Source organism: Dermacentor variabilis, chromosome 3 (assembly GCF_050947875.1).
Source record: "Dermacentor variabilis isolate Ectoservices chromosome 3, ASM5094787v1, whole genome shotgun sequence".
Classification (NCBI taxonomy): Eukaryota; Metazoa; Arthropoda; class Arachnida; order Ixodida; family Ixodidae; genus Dermacentor; species Dermacentor variabilis.
In genome coordinates, this window is record NC_134570.1 from 111,085,364 (window position 1) to 111,112,610 (window position 27,247).

The 27,247-nt window shown below is 48.6% G+C and overlaps 1 protein-coding gene across 5 annotated transcripts in view; it reads left to right on the plus strand.

Annotated features, from left to right (window-relative positions):
• LOC142576175 (venom metalloproteinase antarease TserMP_A-like) overlaps positions 1 to 27,247 on the plus strand; it is a 107,316-nt gene that overhangs the window by 69,330 nt on the left and 10,739 nt on the right. For all 5 annotated transcript variants that reach the window (XM_075686165.1, XM_075686168.1, XM_075686167.1 and 2 more), the window contains 3 exons: positions 4,294 to 4,402; positions 7,890 to 8,033; positions 18,651 to 18,807. In XM_075686165.1, coding sequence (XP_075542280.1) covers positions 4,294 to 4,402; positions 7,890 to 8,033; positions 18,651 to 18,807 — 410 coding nt within the window. The remainder of the gene's footprint in view (positions 1 to 4,293; positions 4,403 to 7,889; positions 8,034 to 18,650; positions 18,808 to 27,247) is intronic.

The window sequence follows — 27,247 nt, forward strand, 5'->3', positions numbered from 1 at the left end:
TGAAGCACCGTCGAATAGGGATTACGGAGCAAGTCAAATAATGTTTAGAGTGCACTTTCGAACGCATGCAAGTTCCTGAGCTTAGCGGTTACAAAGAAGGCGGGCTTTCCGACTTTCAAACGTGGGCACAAGGCGTCCGCACTCATATGCATGACCTCCTGCTTCCTCGCACGATGATGATGGAGCCGCGTAACGCGGAGCAACTAGTGGGGTGGCAGTGGAATAGTAGGGGATAGCGCCAAAAACAAGGTTCCCTACAGCAATATATCGTCACATCCACGAACCCTCCCGATGTCATCCTCTTACAGGAAGTCAATTGCACCCCTTCTTTCTCCGGCTTCAGCACGCTCCCGGGTGTCTCTCCTCTTGTAGGAGCCTTAGCTTCGAAACGTGTTACATGTCAAATGCATACGACTAACATCCCTCACCAAATATTGGAAATAATGACGCAAGGTAAACGCAGCGAGAGCCTCTTTATAGTCAATGTATACAGTTCCCCGCGCTCGCTAAGCACTGTTTTCAGCACCTACTAAAAGAATTTGGTAGTTTTGGACGGGTTTGTTTGGGGGCCGGCGACTCTAATGCTCCGCATACTGCATGGGGTTACGTCAAATCGCAGGCTAAAGGGACCCGCTTATGAAATGCCATCTATAACATAAGATACGCACTGCTTACCGACCCAGAGCACCCCACTCAGATAGGCAACAGCGTGTCTCGGGATACCTGCCCTGACCTTACCTTCGTGCGCAATACTGGCCCAGTCATTGCGCGCGGGCCTTTAGAGGAGCACCTTGGTAGTGACCACTATATTGTGGTGACCGCCTTGTCATTAAGGGTGCACGCAGGCCCGAGTGAAATGAGCGTATAATGAATTGGGCGAAATTCAGTGAACGCTGCCAGGACCCACCGGAGGGCAAGGGGTACGAACGTTGGCTTGACTCTCTCTCACAGGATCTAGAGGCCATCATCAGGATCTAGAGGCCATCACACTGATAACCACAACCGGGACACCAGACATAGGCCCGCATTTACTTCATCTTCGGAACACCCGCAGTGGGTTGACACGACGATGTAAACGACAACGCCTCAACCGCAAACTTAGGATACGTAAAGTTCAAATTACACGGGAATCCCAGGAGTATGCAGAGACCCTTTCGAGGAATAACTGGCGAGGGTCTTGCGATCGCCATTTAGGCACATTGAGCACACCAAAAACGTGGTCGATTCTTAGCTCACTCGCAGACCCCGCCACAACAAAGGGAAAAACATTTTAACAGCTGCGCATCCTAATGCGCGAGTACAGGGACGATGCCTCGGCACTCCTCAGGGATCTAGAGAAGCATTTCATACCCAAAGGCCCGCCATCGCAGTACCCTGACCATCCGTATGTAGGCGAAACCAACGAATTGCTCGACGCAGACATCACATCTGACGAGGTGCGGGCGGTCTTACAAGACCAACGCCGCAACACTGCACCGGGAGCCGGCTACATCCGATTCGCCACCCTTCGTAACCTCAGTGACGCGGATATTAACCACCTCACCCATAACTTCAATTATTGCTGGCGCAAGGGCTCGCTTCCCCAAGCATGGCCACACGCCGAGATTACACTGATCCCTAAACCGGGCAAACCTGTAAAAGTGCAAAACTTGCGGCCCATCTCTCTAACATCCTGCATTGGCAAGCTCATGCAGCATGCACTGTTGCGGCGTCTGCAGCCCTACCTCGAAGAAAAAATCATTCCTTCCTCACTCTCCATTCGGATGCCGAGCTCATCTGTCTGCCAAAGATGTGGTTTTACAATTGCGGGAGGAACTCATAGGACCTCTGCCGTGCGCCCAAACGAGAGCACTCATCTCCTTAAACCTAAAAGGGGCATTCGATAATGTTTACCATGACCTCATCCTTCGCAATGTTGCACACTCGCACTGTGGAAATCTTATGTACAACTATATCCGCACATTTCTTCGAGATCGCATAGCCACCGTAGGAATGCGACCACATCGATCCAGTACGATTCGCCTCGTAGGACGTGGGACACCGCAGAGCTCACTTCTTTCGCCTACTCTATTCAATATTGCGCTCGCAGTGTTCCTCCGGCTACTCGACCAGATCCCTGATGTCTCCAACGCAATTCATGCGGGCGACATTACTATCTTGTCGACACGGAGTTCCGACGGAGCCATCTAGCACCGACTGCAGCAAGCAGTCGACACAGCCTCCGAGTAAGCGAGAAAATACTGCTTAAGATGTGCCCCGCAAAAGTCGGAGCTCACAATGCTTCAACCCCTTAGCGGTTCCTCTACTCCCCATCTCTGTGCACGTGGATGGCATACCCCTACCAGAGGTTCATCGTGCTCGCATCCTCAGCCTACACGTCCAAGCGGACGGCAGGTAACAATACTGTTGCCTTTCTATCCAGAAAGATTGAGCAAATTCTGCCCATGGTCCGGAGGGCCCCAACATGCGTTCGGGCCTTCGAGAAGAGGACCTGCTGCGCTTGGTGGAGACATCCGTGGTCAGGCGGCTTACATACCATCTCCCATTTGCTGTTAACCCAAGCGCAAGGACTTCGTGTACACGCAATGATTTTCAAAGCGACGAAGCTGGCCTATGGCTTCCCGAACTATTCTTCCACACGCCGTCTCCTTAACTTAGGGACACATAACACACTAGGCAAGCTACTACAGGCACATTGGGTCAGCCATCATCATCGCATCCTACTCCCTCCTACGGGCCGCCATCTTCTCACACGGCTAGGATACTCTGTCCCACACCTTGAGTCTGAAACCCGTCCCACGATCTTGTCGTCCGCGATACGCCAAGCACTAAGTATTCATCCATTACCATGTAATATGCACCTCGAGTGTGACAAAGGATGGCGCAAAGCCCGTGCACGATACCTCGGCCGCATGCTTGCAAACATCCCGGAAACACATACCTTATACTAGGATACATCACGCACTCAAGAGGGCTATACCTCGATAGTTTTGGGTGGCACCGAATCCCTGAGAGACTCTGCTGCAATGCGTGGAAAAAATGCCGCTTACAGAGAAATCCTCAGTGTTGCTCTTGCGATTGGATAGGCCATCCGTGTTCCTGAGGAAGTATATATATTGACGGACTCGCAACAGGCATGCGGGGTGTTTCTATCAAGACATGGCATCCCGAGATCGGCACACCAAATTCTCAAACAGACCCCCGCAAAATGCACTAACCACACCTCCCCGCATGCACTTACTCTGGACCCCTGGTCATACCTTGCTGTCGGGTAACGAACGCACATATGCGGTTGCCCGAGAAATTTCCCTCCAGGCGGCTCGGCATGGTGACGCGCCATGGTGAGGCGACACAAAGACATCCTCCGTCATTATACATGCATTGGTCGCACCCACGGCGCACCACCGCCGTCCTTCTCGAGAGAGGAAGCTGTGGCATTACGCCAGTTACAAACCGCAACTTTTCCAAATCTTGTTTCTCTCAATAAATTCTACCGACACTGTTATGCAAATCGATGCCCTAGCTGTGGCAGATCGTCCACAATCTTCCACGTCACGATTGAGTTCACTGCAAACCTCTTTCCTCCCTTGCCAACTCTCCATTACCCCCTTGGCAACAAAGAGCTGTGGGACGATTCCCTCCGCGATGGACCTCCCGAGGTCCTCTGAGCTGTGATACAACGGGCTCGAAACATCGCCGGAATCATCTTAGGGACCCTCGAATTAGGGTACCTCCCACGCTGCTCTCTCCGTTCAAATATTAATAAAGATGGTTTACTCTCTATCTCCATCTCTCTATCCCTAAAAAACGTTTCGGTTGAATAATGAAAAGGTGTCATGCCAAAAAAAAGTGTTAAAGAAATTCACTCCCATTGCATAAAGGGCACAAGGGCGATGTAGCCAGACCAGACCTGTGGAAGTAGAAACTTGATAAGGGACTCGGCACCATAGTGTTGCAATAGTTACTTCAATTTGCCTAGAGGAGCACCAATTGTTGCTCCAAAGGAAATTGAGATGCAAGAAATCCGATGTTGTCAACGATGCCTGCACGAAGAACTGGTATTGTTTTATCTGTAGCAAACGTTTTTTAAAAATTTCGTAAAACTCAAAAATGATCATCCCGTATATTAGTGGCGACTGTATAGTCCACTCAGCCAGCACGTCATAGGAACTGACATTCAGCGTTCGTACTGTTTCTGCGTCCTCGTGAAAATATTACTTTTCTAACAGCATGTGGAAAATTTCTGTTTGTTAATTTTTCATTCATGTCGCATCGCATTGCTTGAACTCGCAGGAATGGCATACAAGGGGAAAGCCTGCAGGCCTGGCAGAGCTGGCATAGGATTGGACAGGCCTGTTACCTTCTCCGGTGTGCAAACGGCCGCTCACGAAATCGCACATTTGTGAGTACACTGGCCTGCTCGACAAGCTTTCGGCATTTTACACGTATTGCCTCGTGACTCCAAGTGAGGCCCCTTGAAATAATGTCCACATAATACATCATAAGAAATGTGGAAAACAGTTGAAGAATTATAGGTCCGTTTGCTTGACAGTGGCGCTGTGCACAGCATTCACAAAGGCAATTTCGAAGAGAAGCTGGAATGAAATTGTGAATCTAATATGCATGTGGTCACATACGAAATTATAAATAATGTTGAATACAATACTGACGTCTATTCCCACTATTTCCTACAAGTCTCCATCATCCTGTGAACTCTCGATAATGTTTGAAGGCCGTGAGATTGACATATTGTGGAAAACCTTTCGAGTCAGTAGAAATACCGACAATACGAAGGCACTGCGCAACGCAGGCGTACAAGCAGCTTAATGGATACCCTAGGAAAGAAATAGGAAGTTTCTACAGCAACCATATTTACTCATAACGAAAAAGAAAGCCAATTAAGAAGGCCGTGACGCAATCGGACACGATCTCTGCAATGCTGTACACTGCATGCAGGAAGAAATTATTCAAAATAATTGAATGGCCAGAATGGTGCACGTACGTATCTGAGGGCCGACACACGGTATGTGAGAGACTTGTGGTTCCTCGGTTTTATTTTGTTGTTGACAAACCATTTGAATATCTTACTAATTGAGGACGTTAGAAGGCAAAGTCCAATTGAAAACATATTGCAGAATCTGCAGAATAGTTGCGTAAGGTATAGCAGCCTGGCAAGAGAACTGAAGTTTGTTATTAGTAATCTGGACTTCTGAAGTGGAGCAAGGATATCGTTTGCGCCAAACGTTTGGCAAGGCCCGAATAATGTGGCCAAACTTTCAGATGAACGAAAATACGTGAAAGTGCATGCACCCTGTGTTTTGAAACTGTGGACTTCAGTTTGCCAATGACGTTCAGTTGGAAATAGCAACATCGAAAAAGAAGAATCCGCAGCGTCGGCCCAAAGGTGGAAGTATTGTTTGCTATAGCAAATTACTACACAGCTCTACGAAGCAACGTTTGTAGTCTTATCAGCCGTGTAATTGCAGTCGACATTTGCTTACTAAGTTACCAAGCACAAGGCCACTCGCGCACAGGCAAACGGGAACCAATTTGACTGGGTGACCAGGAACAAGCGCCATCGCACAGCTGGCGTGATCAAAAGCGAGCACAGAGAGCAGCGAGTGCTTCCTGTATCTCACGCTTCGAGGCCTCTTTGAAACTCACGATTACGCGACCTCCACCACTATTAATGTGTGGGAAGACAGTGCTCATGGAGCCACCAGCCATCACGGCGTCTTCGGTAGCGCCCGCTTGGTCACGTTACCGCACGTAATTAGAGATTGATAGGAGAACGTGTCGTACTACAGGGAATGCAAATTTAGATGATCAAGGAGCTAACTGGCATAGGGTAGTTTTCAAGTCTATATAGCATAAATTAGTCAAACAGATATTGCAGTTAGTGGAATAGTACAGGTTTCACAAGAGAAAACCACGTTATTTAGCAAATCTTGTTAGTTTACAAACATTTCTCTATCGAGGGCCAACCGATTGATGGGCATCAAATACGAAGGAAGCTAAAATTGTACATGTGCATTGAACAAATATTGCCTCCCCCACGCTATACTTACTTAAAGCACGACTTCTTCCAGACGAAATTTTTAATTATACATCTCTCTAAATTTATTATTGCCACAAAAAATTCAATATAAAGGGAGTTACTTTCAAGGCGTTTATCTGGTTTCCATTGCCTTGCGAGCGACTTGTGTTTGTGGCTGCTATTCGAACTGAAAGAAAAATACTTCGGATGTAGTATATGGGATCACTATAAGCAAGTCGGCTGTTATTAAGCGCATCTTGCTTACTGCTTAAAATGGCAGTTCGTGTATTATTAGGCGTTTCCGATACTCTAACCGTATTATGAAATGAAAATGTCCACGCTAACGAGTGGCGCTCACATTCGTCAATATATTCGGGACGCATTTGTTGGTAGAAAATTAGGGGCACCACAAAGAACGAAGGCGTACAAGAACATTTCTCAAAATAATGGTTCAAAAAATCTTGTCCTGGAAATTTTTCGTCTGTAAAAAAGAGTAATATAGTTAAGAGTTCAGGCAAAATAGCGAAAGACAGCTTAGTGGTGCTACCCACCACCCCGTTTCAAAAGGGACGCTAATAGCATCCATCCATCCATCCAGCACGGCGGCACCGATGGGTGATGTTGTACGTGCTCGAAATTCTGAAAACGCATGCAAGCTGGAGTCATTTATTCTGGCTCACTGCGGTTGAACTGGCCGTCGTTGCTTAGTGGCTATGGTGTTAGGCTGCTCAGCACGAGGTCGCGGGACCAAATCCCGGCCACGGCGGACGCATTTCGGTAGCGGCTAAGTGCGAGAACGCCCGTGTACTTGGACTTAGGTGCCTGTTAAAGATTCCCAGGTGGTTCAAATTTCAGGAGTCCCCCACTACAGCGTCCACCATAATCAGATCATGGTTTTAGCACATAAAATGGCATATCTTCTTTTTTTTTTACACTGACACTGTTAACAGCTACTTTTCCCACTATTGTGTTCGCCTGTAGAAAAACATACCGAAGATAGTGCAATGCCGGGCCCACCCACGGCTAAGGTGACGCACGCGTTAAACACTCCCCAACTGTGGGCAGATCGGGAAGATATTACAATACCGGCGCGACCCACGGCGAAGGTGAGTCAGGCGTTAAGCACTCCCCATACGTGGGTCGATCCCGACAATTGTGAAATGCCGGGAGGACCCGCAGCGGAGGTGCAGTTCGCCATTAAAGAGAATACGCAGCTTCGCTGCTCTTCCTTTTTCACAAAGTGTTGGGGAGCTGAGTTATTTATCCCATCAGGTCTTAAAAAACTGACATGCTTCGGAAATCACGCTGCAACAGGCTGCAATGCGTATCACTCGTGAAAGGTTCGTTTCGCTTTCCGGAACATAAGCTGGCCTCGAAAAAACACCCTTGATTTGTTTATGACCAAAGCTGTAGGAGAAAAAATCATGAAATCGCGTAGCTATTGTATTGTAGAAATAATTTAACCTTCGGACGAGACGAATCGCAAGAGCGTCGGCTCGATAAAGAAAACAATACTTGCTCTCAAGTGCGGCCACACTTCACGAATGCCGGCATGTAATCGCTATCATACTCCTTTATCACTGTTTCCAGCATGCTTCCAGTGAACGACTACATCCTCACTGCAGGTCAAAAATTTTTATAAAAATGCTCCAAGGTGTTTTCCATGCTACCACTGCATTTTACACTCTGACCGGTAAGCTTTCCGTCGTACTAAAAAAATACGTTGCGTAAGAATTCGTTGTCACTTTCCTTATAGCCATTTGCACAGCGCAGCCCATAGCAGCACCTTGCAGCATTTCTATGCAACCTACCCTATGAACATTTCACAGTTGGCGAATTCCAATGTTTACAGGTTGAATGCTCCTCATGACGGCGATGGAGAAGCGAAGAATTGCCCATCTACAGATGGATATTTGATGAGTAGCCCACGAAGAAGCGGAAATAACAGTTGTGCGTTTTCCAACTGTACCAAGAAGATTATTGCCGACTTTCTAACGTAAGCTTGCTGCCAAACCATACATAAACCTTTCCTAGTAGGCTACAGCATTTGGGAGCGAGCATTGAGAGCCCCGTGCTAACGTAGTGACTGGAACCACGAGATGAGATTTACAGTCGGTTTCTGGAGCAAATGACCAAGCAAAGCTTACGGTTACGATACCATGGTCATAAACACAATATTCGGTAGCCTCACAAGAGACCAAAACTCTGCGACTGATAGTTGGCATCTTCAACTGGCTAAGGAGTCACGTTATTTCAGATTATTTAGTTTTCAGGAATGCGAACCATTCCATAGTAAATATGCACACAAATAAAAGAAGGTGTAGGAGCACATTTAGCACGCGCGGATACCCTTCAGGTGTCGAATGATAGCCCACCTGCACTCTTGAAAAGCAAAAGCATACAAAGATCGCAATGAAACTGATCGTAAAGCTATTGACCATGCATCGAGCGATAGAACGGGAATTGTACGCGCTACGATGAGTGACAGGTAAACTATGGTACCAATTAGACTAGCGGACATATTTCTTGAGCACAAGAATAAGTCAAACGGGTATAACCATGGGGCCACTCGAGCAATAACAGGCCTGCGCGGCACACGCAGCACAGTCACATGGTAGGCTCCAGGAGAAGCTCCATAGGTGCTCTATTCTGAGCACCGTGCACTACAGGGTCTTCGCGGCGAAGTCTCTTCGCGCCGTTTTAACGGGAACGATCTGAACTGTCCGACTAGAGTCGACGGCGAGCTACGCCTTGTGCTGCGGCTTATTCCACTCTCTGCACAGCAGTCTGCTGAGCCCGATGTTGCCTTGTTGCAGCAGCGCGCGTAACTGTACGATTTGCTTATACGAACCGCTCTGTAGCGGTTCGCATCATACGAGGAGGTGTCATAGGCATTGTGCAGCGTAGAGCAAACACAGGCATCGAGATTACGTGGCGCGCACAACACATCCCTTGACCTGGGGCACGGTACGTTGCTGCTGCTGCTGCTGATGATGATGATCGTGTATTTACATCTCTTTCGAAACGCGTTGGTAACAAATATTTACCTTGCCTGCTTCAGTTAACCAGGTCCTGCTGCATGCAGTACGCAAGTGTTATATGCAGCTGCTACACGTCGTGACACCATTTGCAATATAACGGAACTGCAATGCAAAGTTTGTACGTATCGACGCTATGCGGTGCGCATGTAATATCGCGTGACACAAGGCACGATACTATGCTAATGATGATGGTGAAGATGATGATGATGATTTAATGGCATCCCCTTTGAAACGGGACGGCGAGTCATCATTATTCAAAAGAGTAGCGCAACATAGCAGGGACAAAGACAGAGAAGACGACAGGACGAGCGCTAACGACTTTGAATAATGATGACACACCAACTAGCCCAGCTTTCTGCCTTGATCGACAGTCACCCAGCCTGCTTTAATTATTCAGGCATGCCCTACATGTTTTTCATTGCATCAATATTTATACATCTCCATAATCTTCTTTTTCTTCCTCAAGATTTCACTGTCTACATTTTACCGCTACTTATGCAACCTCTACACGGCGAGCCACCTGGTGCAATAATATGCAACTGCTATACAAAAGGCGCACGTATAGGCGCTACGGGGCGCGCATCTCACATCGCAAGGCAACTGGCACGATGCGATTCTAGTGGTGATGATCATGATCATTTATTTGCGTACCGTTTGGAACACGGCGGTGAAATAATCACATAGCGAGGTTAATTTATTCGGTTAAACAGAAAAATTGCACATTTGGCTTAGAGACGGAACGTCGGTTGCGATACTAAATTAGTGGACAGCTATGCGACTTAAGGATAATAGTTTTATCGGCCTTGTACACTTGGATACATTCGCTTACAAACTGAATTAACTAGCATGGTGTCAGAGCACAAGCGCACATGAACATTCCACACTTGATGAGCGCAGAATCGCTCTCATAACGCTGGTGTGAGCAAGCGCGGCAGCTGCAGCGAGCGAAGTGCCCTTCGTGCTGTCTATCGCTTCGACGCAAGAGCGGCAATGTGTCAGCCGTCTGCTGATCCCTTCAAAAAAACAATGCGAGCGATCGCGCGCGACCATGTAAAGTACGTACTTACTGGCGGAGTCGAAGCCGCACTCCGTCCCTCCTGCGTTACCACCTCGCTTTCCTCCCTATCATGCGGCGCGCGAGCTTGAGCCGCAATCATCAGTTCCCCTTGTGCCTGGTCGTCAAATACGCATTTGCTGCCGTAGCACAACGCCGCCCCCCTCTCTTCCATCCTCCAGCGGCTTCTCGTGCTATGGAAGACGACGCGCTTGCTCACCGCTTTCCTCTTTACGCACCAGATTGAACAGCGATCGTCTGTTTCCTCGCGCCCTTTCACTCGCACACACAGCACACGACGCACGGCGACGGTGCTATCGCCCTTGGACTTTATACGGAAGATTATGGTGACGGCAACGGCAAAAATGCGTCTGAAGTGTCCGTATAATTGTTATCGCAATAATACATGTTTCTTCTAGCACGCTAGTATAAATCTATTTAAACCTCTTTTTCTTCCTCAAGCATTCTTTAGCAGCCTTGTACCACTGCCCGTGCATCTGCTTCATGGCGTTCTAACTGGTGTAATATTATGCAACTGCGATACAATATTCGCACGTATTGACACTACGCGGCAGGCATGCCACATCGCGTGTCTCCTAACCAGAGCTTAAAATCTCCCTTCAGTCGAGGAGGGGCGGGCATCATAGGGCGGCGACCAGTATAGAGTGCGCACACTCACACACGCTCAGATATATACGTCGCCTACAGTACCATTTGCGCTGGCAATAGTCTGCGAAGAAATCGATAATCTTGGAGTTCCTTCTGTATATGCCGTTGTCATTTCGCATCTGTCTAATGTTCCTTGATCATCCACTGGTCAGCGGTATCCGGAAGGCTACCGAAATGCAGCCGAGTGACGTAGCGTAGACGATCAGCCAATTTGTTTCGCCGGCGGGCGTCTCAGTCACGTTGCTCGCCATTGTAATAACCGTACTCTCTCCTCCCCTCTGCGACCACCATTTGCCACCTACTATCGCCCCAAGCATAGCTCGCATCGTTACGCCGCAGCTTCACCAACTTGTTACGCTCTGTAAGTCACATATAAAGATTTATTTACAATTTTTTAGTAGAAAGGCAACGATACGCAAACAAGATGGTTTTCGAGACCTATTTCACCTCGACACGTGAAATCGTGTGCAGTCTTTGGTGCCAGTTTGTTGCCCCACTTGCGCCACCATATATATATATATATATATATATATATATATATATATATATATATATATATACACAGGAAAGAGACGACGAACTTTTTGGGAGACTTCTTTTACTTAACGTTTTCGGCTGGTGGACCAGCCTTCGTCAGAGTACAGTGTACTCTGTACTGTACAGTACAGTGTACTGTACTCTGACGAAGGCTGGTCCACCAGCCGAAAACGTTAAGTAAAAGAAGTCTCCCAAAACGTTCGTCGTCTCTTTCCTGTGTATGTTACGTCGGGTCCTGCGTGCTGAACTTTGAAGAAAACCCCTATATATATATATAGTATATATATACTTCCTCCCACGTTTCCCACCAGGTTACCTGCCAAGACTGGGCCATGACGCACGCCCGACAAGCGCCCAATAAGTTTCTATTGTGGCATACCTAGTTATGTGGTCAAGAGTTCGACGAAAGTTCGTCTGGTCAGGTAACATGAAGATGAAGAAATTGCGGTCACTGACCAAGTCAACGCGAAAATAGCACAGAGACGTTTCGGGACCCGTACGGGTTCCTTGAATACACTAAAAGCGGGCAAGAGCCGCAAGTCGTTTTTATGCCAAAATGTGACGTAGAGAACGGGTGTAGTTGGCAGGCCGATTTGCATCAGACCTGTTGACACTGTTGTCTGTAGTTTGAATAAAGAAAGATTCTAACAATAGTCACGTGATCGGATTCTTTTGCTTAGCTATTTAGCAGCGTTTTCCCCATCGATGCGGTCACTGCGATTATCGGCGTGTTCGGCAAGGGCATTCGAAGCTTTCTTTTTCTTGTTGGAGACGTCCCTTTTGGTGCTCTTTAATTCTTCTCCTGAATTTGCCGGTTTCGCCGATGAAACTGCAGCTGCAGTCTGCGCATTGTTCCTTGTAGATGACACCGGGGGAATTCTTGCTTTCAAGCCGATCCTTTACCTTAACAAGCTGATTTCTCAGCTTGTTGGATGGCATGTGGGCTATTATAAGATCGTAAGGCAAGAAACGCGCAGGCGTCCCATATGTGCCTGGCGTCGGCGAAGCTCTTAGCCGCGTATTCTCAAGAGAGAATGCGCGGGTAAGAGCTTCGCTGACGCCAGGCACATATGGGACGCCAGCGCGTTTCTTGCCTTGATACGGCTTGGGATAAAGGACTCGAGCTTCCATTTTGTTAATAAACGTCGTGGGGTACCCGTTCCTGGATAATTCGTGACGAATTGTCTTCAGTTCGTTCTGCATTTCGTCGCCACTTGAGCAGATGCGTGTGGCCCACGTCGCGAGAGATTAAACGACGGATTGCTTGTGGCAAGCCGGGTGACATGAATTGAAATATAAGTACTGGCCGGTATGAGTCGCCTTCCTATGCACGGCAAATGAGAGCTTCGTTCCACTTCGACGCACGAGGACGTCAAGGAAGGGGAGGCTATTGTCACACTCGTAGTCTGTAGTAAATTGAGTGGCTGCTTCTGCTGAGTTGAGAAGATGCAGGAGGCGTAAAGCGTCCTGACTTCACACAATGCAGAAGCAGTTGTCTACGCAGCGGATGAAAACCTTTGGCGAGGGAGCGAAGTCAGCGAGGGCCTTCTGTTCAATGACCTCCATGACCAAGTTGGCGGTAGTAACGGAAATGGAAGCCCCCATGACAGTTCCGTTGATCCCCTTGTAAAGTTGTTTGTCGTAAGTAAAGTAGGTTCTGTTCAAATAAAAGTCTAAACGCTCGAAAATGTCCTGTACTTCCAAAGGGGTGCGCTCAGCGAGCGCGTCTTCAGCCGGCAGGACATGTCTACATGTAGATACGGTCAGGTCAACAGGTACTGAAGTGAAGAGCGATTTCCGGTCAAATGACACGATAACGTCGCCTTCATCCAGGTAAATGTCGCGCACTTTCCCCACGAAGGCTGAAGAATTCGAAATGTACGTTCCTCTTTTTCCCGCGAGCAAGCCCACCACTTGGGTGTAGATAACCTGATATCCGGTGCAGCGGAGACCTTGTGAAGTCAACAATAGGCCGTAGTGGAACGGCTGGCTTGTGAACTTTCTGTAAGCCTTATATTGCAGGTGTGGAACCGTTAGTGCCCAAGAGGCGATGGTAGACAGGCTTTTGCTGCGGTGGTACAAATTTAAAAACCTTCAAGAGGAGCTTTTGCTATTTTGTTTGTAGGTTTACCGTGGGGCCTTTTTCGATCGCGACGTAGGTGCCCTCGCCTGAGAGGAAGCGGCTCTTGCCCGCTTTTAGTGTGACCAAGGAACCCGTGCAGGTCCCGAAACGTCTCTGCGTTATCTTCACTTTGACTTGGTCAGTAACCGCAATTTCATCATCATATCTAGCTATGTGGCACGCTTCTGTAAACGTCGCGCATTGCTTATCTGAGCTAACGGACCTAAACACTCCTATACCTCCGCACTCCGCTGTGATTGCGCCTGCCTGTTTTTACTGTGCTACAGATGTCATTGCGCTTTTTATGCCATTTCCTATATTTATTCATCGCCGATGTTCTCTTTCTTTTGCTGTCATCACTGTCAAAGGGGCTTCACTGATATGCTCGTCTCCAACAATTGTACCTCGCCTCTAACTTTGCGTCGCGGAGAATGCCTTGGACGTCTTGAGCACATGGACTCGGTGACCATCTTCGACGCACCTCTCTATGGCACGTGTCCCGAGATCAGCACCCCCCTCATTGCCCTACTTCTCCCTGCCTACGCTAGACGTCTTAGACAACTCTATGGGTGAACTACAGAGCCCTACTCAATGTTCCAAACTCCTCAACATGTCTTGCAAGTAGCCATCTACGTTCGACTGTCAACACTCGACTTTGGGCCGCGCATCGACGGTCTGTGACGAGATCGATACGGCCACCCACTCTCCGCTGCTTCAACGACCTTGTGGATTATCAGCCACGGAGCTCCGTGTTATTAAAGACCAAATCAGGAATATGCTTCAGCGCCGAGTTTCTCAACCTTCTAACAGTCCGTTGGTGGCCCCTGTAGTCCTCGTAAAGAAAGAATATGGGTCCATCCGGTTTTGTGTGGGCTACCACCGTCTTAACAAGGTAACGCGTAGAGACATGCATCCTTTGCCGCGCATCGACGACGCTCTCGATTCTATGCTAGGAGCGGAACACATTTCCTCACTCGACTTACGTTCTGGCTATTGGCAAGTGTCTATGGCTCCTGCCAATCACCTCAAAACAGCTTTCGTAACACCCGATGGCCTGTATGAATTTAACGTTATGCCGTTTGATCTTTGCAATGCCCCTGCTACTTCTGAACGGACGATGGACACTCTCTCCCGTGGGCTAAAATGGAAGACTGGCTTATGTTATCTTAATGACCTGGTTGTCTTTTCTCCTGATTTCGCCACTCATTGATGCCGTCTCTAGCAGGTCTTTCAATGCTTAACTGATGCAGGCCTTCAACTCAATATGAAGAAATGTAGCCTTGGAACCAAGCAGTTCACAAAACTCGGACATGTGGTTTCTAAACACGTCATTTTACCCGACGCAACGAAACTTCGCGCTGTCATTGATATCCCGAAACCCACGTACTTGGAGTAATCGCGAAGCTTCAAAGGGCTCTTGTAATACTTTCGTCGTTTGATCATAAATTTGGCTATCATCATTGCTCATTGACCCAACTCATGCGAGGCAACATTGGCCTCTCTACTTCGTCCCCAGATTGCGACGACGCGTTTACAACATTGCGCCATCGGCTTATATCGCTGCCCGTAGTGCGTCATTTCGACCCCATTGCGCCCCCAGAAGTCCACACTGATACCAGCGGCGTAGGACTTGGTGCTATGCTCACTCAGCGCAAAAGTGGATACGGTGACAGCATAGTATCCTCGGCGAGCAGGACACTAACCAACACTGAATAAAATTATTCCGTAACCGAAAAGGAGTGCTTGGCTATCAAAGGGGCCCTTAGAAAATTTACAACATACCTGTACGGTCATCCCCTTGATGTCATTGCCCACGTTCACGCCCTGTATTGACTGTCTACATTGAATGTCCCGTCAGGCCGTCTTGCCCACTGGGCCCTCGGATTACTAGGCTTCGACTTGCGCGTTGTCTGTCAGTCTGACTGTAAGCACGCCGACGCAGGCGCTCTTTCACACTCGCCCATATCAAGGGATACAACATGTCTTTCCGCCATCTACTCGATATTTTCGTCACCAGCACTGGTCGATACAGCTGCAGAGCAGCGCAAAGATCCGCGGATTGCTGCTTTTCTGAATTTTTTTCAAACTCCTCGCTGACTCGCCCTTCCCGTGCTCTCCGCTGCCAAGCAGCCTGCTCTGCGAATAGGGATGCATTACTCTATTTTCGTAACTATGCTTCGCTACTATGCTCGCAAGTAGTTGTTCGTCGTCCCTCGCCACCTCCGCGCGGATGTATGCGCCGCTTTCCATGCGGACCCGCAATGCGCCCACGCTGGCCTCTTCAAAACTTATTCCAGGCTACGTTTGCTCTTTTTCTTGGCGTGGCAAGTACATCTTTCTCTAGAAGTACATTCGCTCATGTTCAGGATGCCAAAGCCACAAGTCTCCTGCTCACCATCCTTGTGGTTGGTCCCTCTCGACAATTCGACCCCGTCGGCCAACCTCTGGGGCTCCGTACCATGCACACCTACTGGGAATCGCTGGATTGTTGTTGCCGTACATCGCCTGATATGTTATGTAGAAACAGCTGCGCTACCAACCGCCACAGCCCCCGACGTTGCGTCTATCCTCTTGCAACACTTCGTATTTCACCACGGTGCGCCTCGGGAACTTCATAGTGACAGAGGGCCTTTTTTCCTTTCCGAGGTAGTTAACGTGTTCGGTTGTTACTGCATGCCGTGCTGTTCATCGCACCACTACTGCCAACCCCCTCAGACTAAGGGCACGACTGAGCGATTGAGTCACATTTTAGGTGACATGCTATCCATTTGCATTGCGTCCAACGACACCAACTGGGACCTCGTTCTAGCACATGTGACCGAAGCCTACAACACCGCCTCACAGGCCAAGGCAGGATTTTCCCCCTTCTTCCTCCTATATGGCAGTGAACCTTGCTGTACACTGAACCTAATTTTCCCTTAACGACCCGATCCATCCGAGTGCACGCCGCTGTCGGAGGCTTCCAGATACGCTGAGGAATGCCGCGAGCTCTCGCGCTCTTTTATGAGAGAAAACCAAAGGCAGCAAAAGTTCTGTCGCGATGACCAGTGACCCACCAGCGCATATAAGCCGGTCTGATTAGTCTTCCTCTGGATACCTTCGACCACTCCCGGTGTTTCAGCCTCGCCAAGTACCACAGAACCTACCACGTCGCGCAACAGACGTCCCCTGTCAATTACCTCATCGAGCTGCTCCCGCAGTCAACCAACTTATGTAGTCGCGGACATGAGACGCTGCATGTACAGCGACTCAAGCCGTACTACGGTCCGGTCGTACTGTCCTCCTCTCGAGTCGTGAGCATGGCGCTTGGTTCTCCGAGCCGAAGTTGAAGCGAAGAAAACAGGCGCACGGTCAGCGCCTCGCTCGAAGATAGAGGTCGCGCGCTCGGTATCTGACGCTTGACCAACAGACCTGTTTGTTTGTACTTCTGGCTTTGTAATTAAACCGTGTTACAATATACAGGGTGTTGCAGCTAATTTGCAACTAATTTAGCTAATAAGGCGCTAAGCGTGTTGCGCAGTATTGAAACATCATGATATTTTTTCCAATCCGCACAGCGGGGTGATTAACAAAGATTGCTTAAATAAATTTTTAATTAGTAAATCTAGCGAAAGATCTTTAATACACGGTCCGTACCGTGTATTAATACCGGACCGTAGTTAACCGCGCTATTTAATTTTTTTCTAGCTTTTCTTTAAAGTGCGAGAAATTAAAGAAAACACCACGTGACCGCCGGTTAACGCACCGCACTTTTAGTGCCATCAGATATAAGTTGAACGAATTAGCAAAGCGTGTTCGGCGCACAGAGACCCATTGAACACGCTTTCGGTGACTACGATGGACGTGAAGTGACAAAAGGGGCGTAGCATATTAAGAAAAAAAATCCTTCTGCGAACACACGGCCACCACATGCGAAGGCGATTTGGGACCGAAGGTTTTAACTCCGTCCTTCATCACACTATCCACCTCCGCCACTCCATCGTGTTTCTTTATTAGACCGAAAAGAAACAAAATGCCTGCGCTGCGTGACATGCTGATTTGTCCATTTGACATGTTAGCCGTAGAGTAGTGAGCTTATAAGACGCCCGGCTAATCTGCGTCATGAATTTGCTATGTGCAACAAAAGCGTTGAATTTTCGCTGAGTTATTAACTGTTACTCCGTTGGAAAACAATTTCCACGTGTAAAACGCTGAACGTAAAATTGGCATCCTTTTTCTTCTTTATTATTAATATTTTTTTCCACAGCCTAGAGCCAGGGAAAATACACTAAGCGCGGAAAAAAGGATGTGTTGTTTATTTTCCACTGTTGGGGTTGTCTACGCAAACACATAAAAAAATATTGTAAATAAATGTAAAAAATTCTTGCTATTTCATTGGCAGCGCCACAAACACAATGTAAACGCCAAAAAAGAAGTAACAAAGGTCCAAGAATGCTCCAAACGTTGGAATCTCGCCTTTTTTCTTCTATGGCCAGAACGTGGTGAACTGTATATTACAGCTTGTTAATGTATTTTATATCAGGTAAAATGCATTGCGCCCTGGTAAAAAGTGCATATAATCTACATTACGATCAGTTAGTGTGATATGATAATTTTATATAGCATGTTGTGGGCTAGCGATCACAAAATGTCATTAGCATTTTTACTACTTTGAAAGTATTTCCCGAATGTTTGCAGATGGCACAGCTTCTCAGGCGTGTTGCTTTGTATCTTGAGGTAGCAGCCTACACTACAAGCTCCGGTAGTCCGCTTCTGAAGAGTGGAGTAAGTGGGAAGACTGCTTACTTTGGAGCACACGCAATCAGTGTTGATCAAAATAAATTTAGAGAACACCAGAAGGGTATAGTTTTCAAGCCAAATTGGTAGCTTGCTGGAGAGCGAAGCATGAACTCTGCCGGGGAACGCAGCAAACACTTTTTCTTAAGGACATATAAATTTTTCACGCGAAACTCTTCGAACAACATTAATTTCTGTAATGCGGTCTATTTATCTCTCGTTAGCGCGAACACTATGCGATTTGTCTTAAATCGTAAGCCTAACGTGTTGCTGCGCCCAGACTAATCGTACCGAGTCAACAAGAAATTTCGACGTTACCAAAAGGAGAGAGGCTCAACGGGAAGAAACATCTAGTAGTTTGAAACATTTCCCGTTGTGCTATTTAGAAAGGTACAATACCGTTTTTTTTTTCAGGTGGCCTTACTCAAAGTGTCTATTGCGCAATGCATTATGCCACGTTATTTCTCTGCCAAACAAGGCGGTAAGTCTGCCTGGGGATACTATGGATGGACCCACCTTCTGCAAGGAATACTACCGAAAACCGAGATACGCGAACTCAACGTACCTAAAGGTACGATGGTTTTAACGTTGCCGCTTTCTTCGCCTGCTTCGCTAAATTTGTGTGGTTGGACGGACGCTGTTTCGCGCGATTAACACGGGAGGGTCACAGAAATAAGGCGTAAAAGATCTGAGAAGAAAGCGCTGTAGCGGGAGAGGAGCTAGAAATGTGATGGGATGGTGCAATCGATACAGTAGTCATGCGTGGCGTGACGTCAGCAACATTATATGAGGCATACGCTCCATTGATATGTGGTGTCTGTCACTACATATCACGCGCGTTGTTGGGTGAGGTCTGCCTTTACCGCATTATCAATGTTATCCAGCTAATTGCTCTGCGCACCGTAGTGGATTTTAGCAGTTATGTTGTTACACCGCTAAGCACCAGATCGGGGGAACAACTCCTGGCGACCGCGGTCGCGTTTCCGTAGGGTGAAATGCATGAACGTCGGTTTACCATACATGTTTTGTGTGTACGTTGAATATTGAGATGGTCAGCAATAGCATGGAGTCCTCCGGTACGGTGTGCCTCAAGGTCAGCTCATTGGCTTTGGCACGTAAAACCCCAGAATTTACTTTTATAAGGCGACAGCGTTGAGGAGCTCGTGTCGCAGAAAAGCCGGTGTCGTCAGCGTCGGTGTCGGCGTCAACGGCGTTGGCCGTGAGCGATAAATCCCAGAAGGCACTTCATAAATAAAAAATACATCTTGCAAGATGGGCTGGTGGGAATCGAACGAGGGTCTCCGGAGTGTGAGACGGAGACGCCACCACTCAGCCACGAGTTCGATCTTTCAAAGCGGGACAAAATCGCCTCTAGTGAATGCGGTGTTGCCTTAGAAACGTGCCATAGAAAGTTATACTGCGGTGTATATCGGTAATTATGACCATGTAAATTACAGAAGTCGCAGTTTCACGAGTAGCGAAGTACGTTTCCGCTACATTTCTTCTGCGCTATGCGCACACGCAAAGCCATCTTGCGGCAAGCACAGAAGACCCCCTCCTCGCAATGTACGGCGCTGTCCCGACACGTGGCGCGCCACTCGCCCCATGATCGCGTCCCCCTTCATGGCGCGTCGCGGCCCGGCTGTTTGGCTCGCGTAGATCGCGACGTTTGGCGCGCGTAGATCGTGTGAGTAGGTGGTACGAACGGGGTGCGATAACGCTATCGCGTTCCACTCTTGAAGGCGAAGCTTAAGCGTCCTCCAATTTCTTTACCTATTGGTCTGGCCAAGACTCCCTTATCAAAATTTCTTGAACTGTGTCGCTGATTGCATGCCAATGCAATCGTCTCTAATCAATTTGCTCGAATAAGGTTTGTCCTGAATCATGGCCTGGCATGGACATAGACAGCTGGGTTAGAAGAAAAAGCCATCGCAGACTTTCACAGTCATGCACAATGAATTACGGCACATTTCTTCTGTTTTTTGTCTTATCTAAGAACGGTCCAGTGATTGTTCCTCGCCACGTGGTTTACCGACGTGACCTATAGCTGTGTTTCGTTCATAAAGACCCTTGCTTTAGCAGGAACAACTTTCGTGTTCCTTCGAGCCGCATTCCGCTTGTCGTAAGTTTACCGGTAGGTTTAGCAAAGTGAAGCGGCAACACAGCCGCTTTTCACACCAGCCTCCCGCCTTGTGGGTGTACGATGCGCTTCTATGCGCAAATGGAGTCTGGTTGGTTGTCCGGGTGATATATTGCTCTTGGCTAGAATGTTACGGCCTGATTGACAGATTGATTCTTCAGCACAAAAGGAATGGAAAGGACTCTGAAGCAAGTGACGCTGACTTAAAAGTGAGAGCTTATTCAAACACACACACACACACACACACACATATATATATATATATATATATATATACACATGGTATGCGCTAACTTGTCCCGCTACATTGCAGGATCGCTGGAGGCGTAGGATCCGCCGTAAGAGCATTTCAGGAGTTTTGAGGCATTATATAGTAGCAGAATTTTCTATCAGAAATTCACCGCTTCGGCCGCACTAGGTTTTAGTAGGTATTTCATTTCAGTGAAGTGGCCGAGGTTCTAAGTAAGCATGACAATCTTGTTATTTGTCTATGGTCACGACAGAAAGGGCGCCAGACGGTCCATCCCAATCTCCCAATCTGCTGGAAGGGGTGGGATAGTGATTCATTGGCCATAGGAGTCGCATGCCCTTTGTCTAGAGGAACGTACTGCAAGTAGCTGGATGTTGCTTATGCCCTAAGCTGTAAGCGTGCTCGTGCGAGTATTACGGAATATAGTGTGATTCATGTATAAATACCGGACGCACTTGATCGGTAGATCAAACTGCGATAACCATTGCAACTATGGCCATGGCCGTTATCGTTGTTTCGATTTCGATTAATATAGAGGTAAATTCGTAATGCTGGTTTCTTGGAACGCTGTTGTTCTACGCAACACTACCATGTGTGTATATATATATATATATATATATATCTGTACGTGTATGTGTGTGCGTTCAAGGAAAACGCAGCAGTACCTGTTTTGGGAGTAGCATCGCACGCGTAATGCGAAGACGTGGCTACCTGCCCCACCTGCGGCAAGTTGTTTTTCATCCACTGTCATTTCTATTTATTTATAATTTATTTAATTCATTTAAGAGCTACAGATAATTTCGGCTATGCTGTTCTTCGTTTCACTGTTCGTTGAGTACTTATGATTTGACTATATACGTTTCTTTTTTCAGTCATTACCGCCGGCGATTTGCCCGCCTACATGTCCTAAATATGAATCACAAATAATTAGCGCAATTTACCCGCTTCGACCGTGTACAAACGACAAATTGATATAGGCGGCCTAATGTGGAACATTGGAGTTTTACCATGCGTACGCAATATCTAAAACTACCTATTATTTTCCTTTATTCTACGAATATATTCAATACAATGAAGGACGTGTTCTATATGTGGGCTGTGAGGACAGTGTTGTAGCATATATACGTAAATAAAAGAGAATTTGCATGTTTGACTTCTTGAATAGGCGAGGAGTGACGCGCTGAACGCTCCCGATAATCCTCAAAACAACGTACGCGAAATATTATTGCTACGTACTCTACATGTAGGGTGTAGAAAGGCCGCCTTGCAAGACAGAATAAAAGCCCTCGACGAAACATTAGTTTGAAGCCTTTTTACGAGAAAAAAAAAACAGGTTGGAAGTGCTGTCCAAATAAGATTTCATAGTTAGTGTTAACTGCGGAAGCTGCTTCGCCACCTAGGTTTCACAAACGTGTGGGGTTCGTAACCCAACAAAGTAATCGCAGTGGCCAGTTATAGCGACGAACCTAAATACCAGCTGATGCAAAATCCGATGTGGGTAACATGAAATTACACTGCCTCGGGTTCCGGTTTTAGGCTGATGCGGTCTCGGGTCCCGCAGGAGTACCGACGACCGCCACCGCGGATTCGAGCTGAGCAAACCATGTGCACACAGCCGCGTCAGTCGTCGGGTCTAGAGCGCCGCTGTGCGCGCGCTCAGAACACAAGGAGCTACTGAGCGACGCACGCAGGAACACAGTATTGCACTGATTTGAGAGAAAGTGTTTATTGTCCCCGGCAGCACCCTGCACAAACGCCTGGTCCCGGGGCCGGCCCGGGAACCACAGAGGTGTAGATGTTTGGGCTAGTTGTTTCGCTGCATCAATTGAAGTCATAGCGCTGGATTGACACGGACTAGAAAGATGACAGGACGTGGGCTACGCCCTGTCGTATTTCTTGTCAGTGTCAATCTAGAGCTATGACTTCAATTGAACCAAAGGGGTTCGGCACCAAGGGCGAAAATACAGGCAGGGGTGCCTTTATAGAACGTCGCTGCGAGAACACGGGGTCAAGGTGGCACACGCCGCTAGGAAAAGTACCGGCGGCTGTGCTGCTTGCTGTCGCGATGACTAATGTGTCAATTCGCGAGAGCTTGGGCGATCTCCTTTAGCTTGGGCCTCCGATAAGTGCGGCTCGGCGTGGTACGCCCTCGCGCGAGCACTAGGCACCCGTTCTTCCGCTTAGGGTCCGGAAAAAATCAACACAAAGCACGTTCACGCACGGGCAAAGGCCCCGTGCGTGAGCACAAGTCCTAGTAACAAAGGTGTCGGCAGACGAGAAGAAGCATGTACATACCCAACTGACATCTCGCAGAAAACAGACATGCTCCCCACCGTCGGCAGCCGAACGCGCCCGCGCCGTGACGTCAGCGCCCCCCGTCACCGCATGCAATCGCGAGGGGCACGCCATCGCAGACAACCGCTTCCGAGTGGGAAGGGGATGAGACGTAGGGCAGGCAGAGCAGTTGAATACGTCCACACCATGGCGCCGACGAATTCCTGAATCCTCACAGGCTGTGCTTTCACGGGCCTTACACGTCTTTTTCAATTGCGTACGCGCATTTTTGAATATTGAACAACTGTTATGAAACGATGTATAGTTTACGTTAATTTATTGCGTATGTCATCCTGTATGCTCTGGGTAACGAGATTAGCCCTGGTTAAAATCAACGGCAGTCAAAGAAGTGCGGAAATTCAGTTTCCTCATATGGTTTTAAAGGCGTCCTGAACCCCTCCTCGGTCTTGGTGAAATAGAATAATCCTCGGGTAGCATACGCTGCTGTGAACATCTCAGCCAGCTTTTGCTGTCGTACGCAGTGCGTGGAGCTCGCAAAGGGATTGCGAAGTCACCTTCTCTCAAGCAATCTCTTTTCAACGGAAGGTCCTACCCTCACTGTCTTTCGGACGCTTTATCTCGTCATCGAACGCTTTATTTCATCATTCCCTTTGACGGCTGCTATTAGCCGATAGCTCACATCAAGTTGTGGTCGAATACATGTCGTGCATACCGTGGCCGCAGCGCGTTGCCGCCGCAAGTCAACTGGCTAAGCGCACTGCGGCTCGCTGAGGACAACCGAGCTTGGCTTATGTTAAGCGCGTCAGACGCACCAAAGGCGGAAGCCGTGGCGTCCACGGTGAAATTTAGACGGCTGAACGTTCTTGGCACGCCTGAGTGCGCCGTAGCCTTCGCAGTGCAAGGCATTGAAGAAGGAACGGGAGCACAGTGTATGCCGTGTTTGATTGCCAGTAACTCCGCTTCTGCTGAACGCATTGAACTAGTTTTTGAAATAGTAATGGCGTAGAGCTGGAGCAACCGCCTCGCGTGCAAAAGGACCGTGCTTTGAAACCCGATCCCGCGCAATTTTCCACCGGATAAAAAAATACAAACACCGTGTGTTGGTAATATAAATAAGCCAAAACAGCTACGACAGAGTGTGCTCTTTGAGATGCATGACGCACCCACTGCAGGACATCTTGGGGTCACCCGCACGTACGACCGCGTCCGCCGCCGCTTCTATTGGCCTGGTCTCGCTCGCTCCGTTCGACGCTATGTTGCTGCCTGTGATCCCTGCCAGCGTCAGAAAACACCTCAGGTGCTACCTGCCGGTCATCTCCAGCCGATCACCATCCCTGTGGAACCGTTCTTTCGTGTTGGATTAGACCTGCTCGGTCCCTTTCCCACGTCATCCTCTGGGAACAAATGGGTAGCCGTCGCGACTGATTACGCCACCCGATACGCTATCACTCGGGCTCTCCCTACCAGTTGCGCCACTGACGTCGCGGACTTTCTCTTGCGTGACATTATCTTGCTTCATGGCGCCCCGCGACAGCTCCTTACTGACCGTGGTCGAAACTTTCTCTCGAAAGTTATCGCTGACATTGTGCGTTCCTGCTCCATTCAACACAAACTGACTACCTCATACCATCCTCAAACCAATGGCCTGACAGAGCGGTTAAACCGTACTCTTACCGACATGCTGGCCAAGTACGTTTCCAAGGACCACCACGACTGGGACATTGCCCTTCCTTACGTAACATTTGCGTACAATTCTTCCCGGCACGACACCGCTGGATTTTCTCCCTTTTATCTACTGTACGGTCGCGAACCTACCTTGCCCTTAGACACGGCACTTCCTCCTGCTTCGGTCTCAACAAGCGAGTATGCGCGCGACGCCATCGCCCTCGCCGACCATGCACGCCAGCTTGCCCGTGCTCGACTGACGGCCTCACAAACCACTCAGCAGTGCCAGTACAACGCCCGCCATCGTGACGTACAGTTTTCGCCTGGTGCGCTCGTGCTCCTGTGGTCGCCCACTCGTCACATCGGACTTTCAGAGAAGCTCCTTTCGCGATACACAGGGCCCTACCGCGTGCTGCGCCAGGTGACGCCTGTGACTTACGAACTTGCTCCTGTGGGTTCAACCTCGTCCACTCCTCTGGCATCTAGTGATGTCGTACACGTCAGTAGGCTCAAGGCCTACTACACTGCTTCCGAGTCCGATCTTTAGTCGCTCCGGGACGGCGCTTTTGCCGCCGGGGGTAGTGCTACGGCACAATATGTGCGATCACGAAAGGCGAGCAGTGTGAAGATGACGACGACGATTAGAAGCTAGCGCGGGCTGTTGCCTCTTGGCCAAGCGCAGCGTATTGCCTTGTAGCCTTGTAAATATACTTGTAAATAGCTTTTCGTCGGTGTCTTCCTACGTAACAATATTACATAAACAGGCCTGGAGTGGCGCCTGATCCCGGTGACCAGAACCAGTAACGCACTCCCTCACTAGAGCAGGATTGGCCACGTTGGTGTAGTACTTGGCCACAACCTCCTATATGAATGCAACAATCAAACCTCGGCCCTCAGTCCCCAGCAGATGCGAAGCAACTGACCACGGCGGCAGTCAGACCTGTGACGAAGCAGAAGGGGCTAAGAATCTCTGGATCCGGACAGGCCGCCGTTGGAATCCTGACCTGGCAACGTTTGACGCAAGAACGATATCTAGTTAGGCGAGTCTAGCAGTGCTATTGGAGGAATTAGCGGGTATTAAATGGGATATAATAGGGCTCAGCGAGGTTAAGAGGACAAATGAAGCATATAGAATGCTAAAAAGCGGGCACGTCCTGTGCTACCGGAGCTTAGCGGAGAGACAAGACCTAGGAGTCGGATTCCTGATTAATAAAGACGTAGCTGGTAACATACAGGAATTCTATAACTTTGATGAGAGGGTGGCAGGTCTCGTTCTGAAACTTTGTAAGAGGTACAAATTGATGTTTTCACTTCAAGTGTCTTTATACAATTTGATAAATAAGAATTCGCAGTTTCAGCCGAAAGGCGAAGCACCGATAGCCATAGCAAATTAGTGAATAGCTATACGAAGTAAAGTTAGTAGTTTTAGGGGCCATATATACTTGTAAACATTCGCTTACTAATTAAATTAACAATGTTAGAATATATAAAAATGACTGAACGAGGACGTATGAAAAAACAGACCAACAGAGACAGCGCTGGCTTTGTGTGTCTACTTCTTTCCACGTCCTTGTTCAATCGCGCTTACACATTCTATCGTTGATTCAAACCAACTTGCCCGCCCATGTATTTTAATTAAACTGACCAGCCCGTTGAAACGCGTGCACAGGTAAACATAAATACAGCTCGCTCAAGGGACACGGAAACTCGCTATCAAAATTCTGGAGGGACGAATCGCGGCGGCCGCAAGGGAATTGACCGTCATGCGTCTCTCGCTTCGAGGCGAACGGACCGTCAAAAGCACAGCGCATCCATCCAACGTCGATCCCGTCCATAACGAGGGCAGACGCAAGGCCAGAGCAGCAGCGATCTTCAAACAGATCAAGCAACAAGACATTAGAGCAAGCTTCGTCGACGACGCGGAGTACACCGATAGGAAGACCTTTGCCGTCGTTGTGGACGACTCCAGCGCCAAGATTTCCAATAGCGCCTCGATTCGCACTTCAGACCACGGAGTTGCCGAGCAAACCGCCATCGCCGTCGCCCTGCTAGACGGTTGTGGGTCCGAAATCTATAGGGATTCCAAAACGGCAGTTATGGCTTTTAAAAAGGGTAGCATCTCCAAGCAAGCTGCTTGTCTTCTTAGCGGCTCGAGTCCACATGCTCTCACTGATCATTCGATTCACTGGTTTTCCGCTCACGCAGGGCTGGTCGAGGGTGCTCCCCCTAACCTCAATGAGTCTGCTCACGAGGCTGCGCGTGACCTCAACTACCACGCCGACTACCCTCCTCCCTACGGCCACAGGGATGCTCCCGCTACTCACAACGACACGACATTATTAAATTCTTCTACATGTTTAGAAGGTTCTTTCCACACCCTCACCCCGAGTTGAATAGGACGCAAGCTGTTTCGCTTACACTTCTACAGACCAGCACATATCCGGGCCTGTCCATGCTCCACGAGACTTACCCCGCCGTATATCGCAACGACGCCTGCCCGTCCTGCGTGCAGACCTCCACATAAGCACACATTCTCGGGGAGTGCGGGTCGACATACCCCAAGTTCATCAAGGACGAGTGGAACTCGCTTCTGCGCAGCTCCGCTCTAAATAAGTAAATCCTTGTTGTCTGGCGTGCCGGCGACCGAGCCAGTGGGCTAGG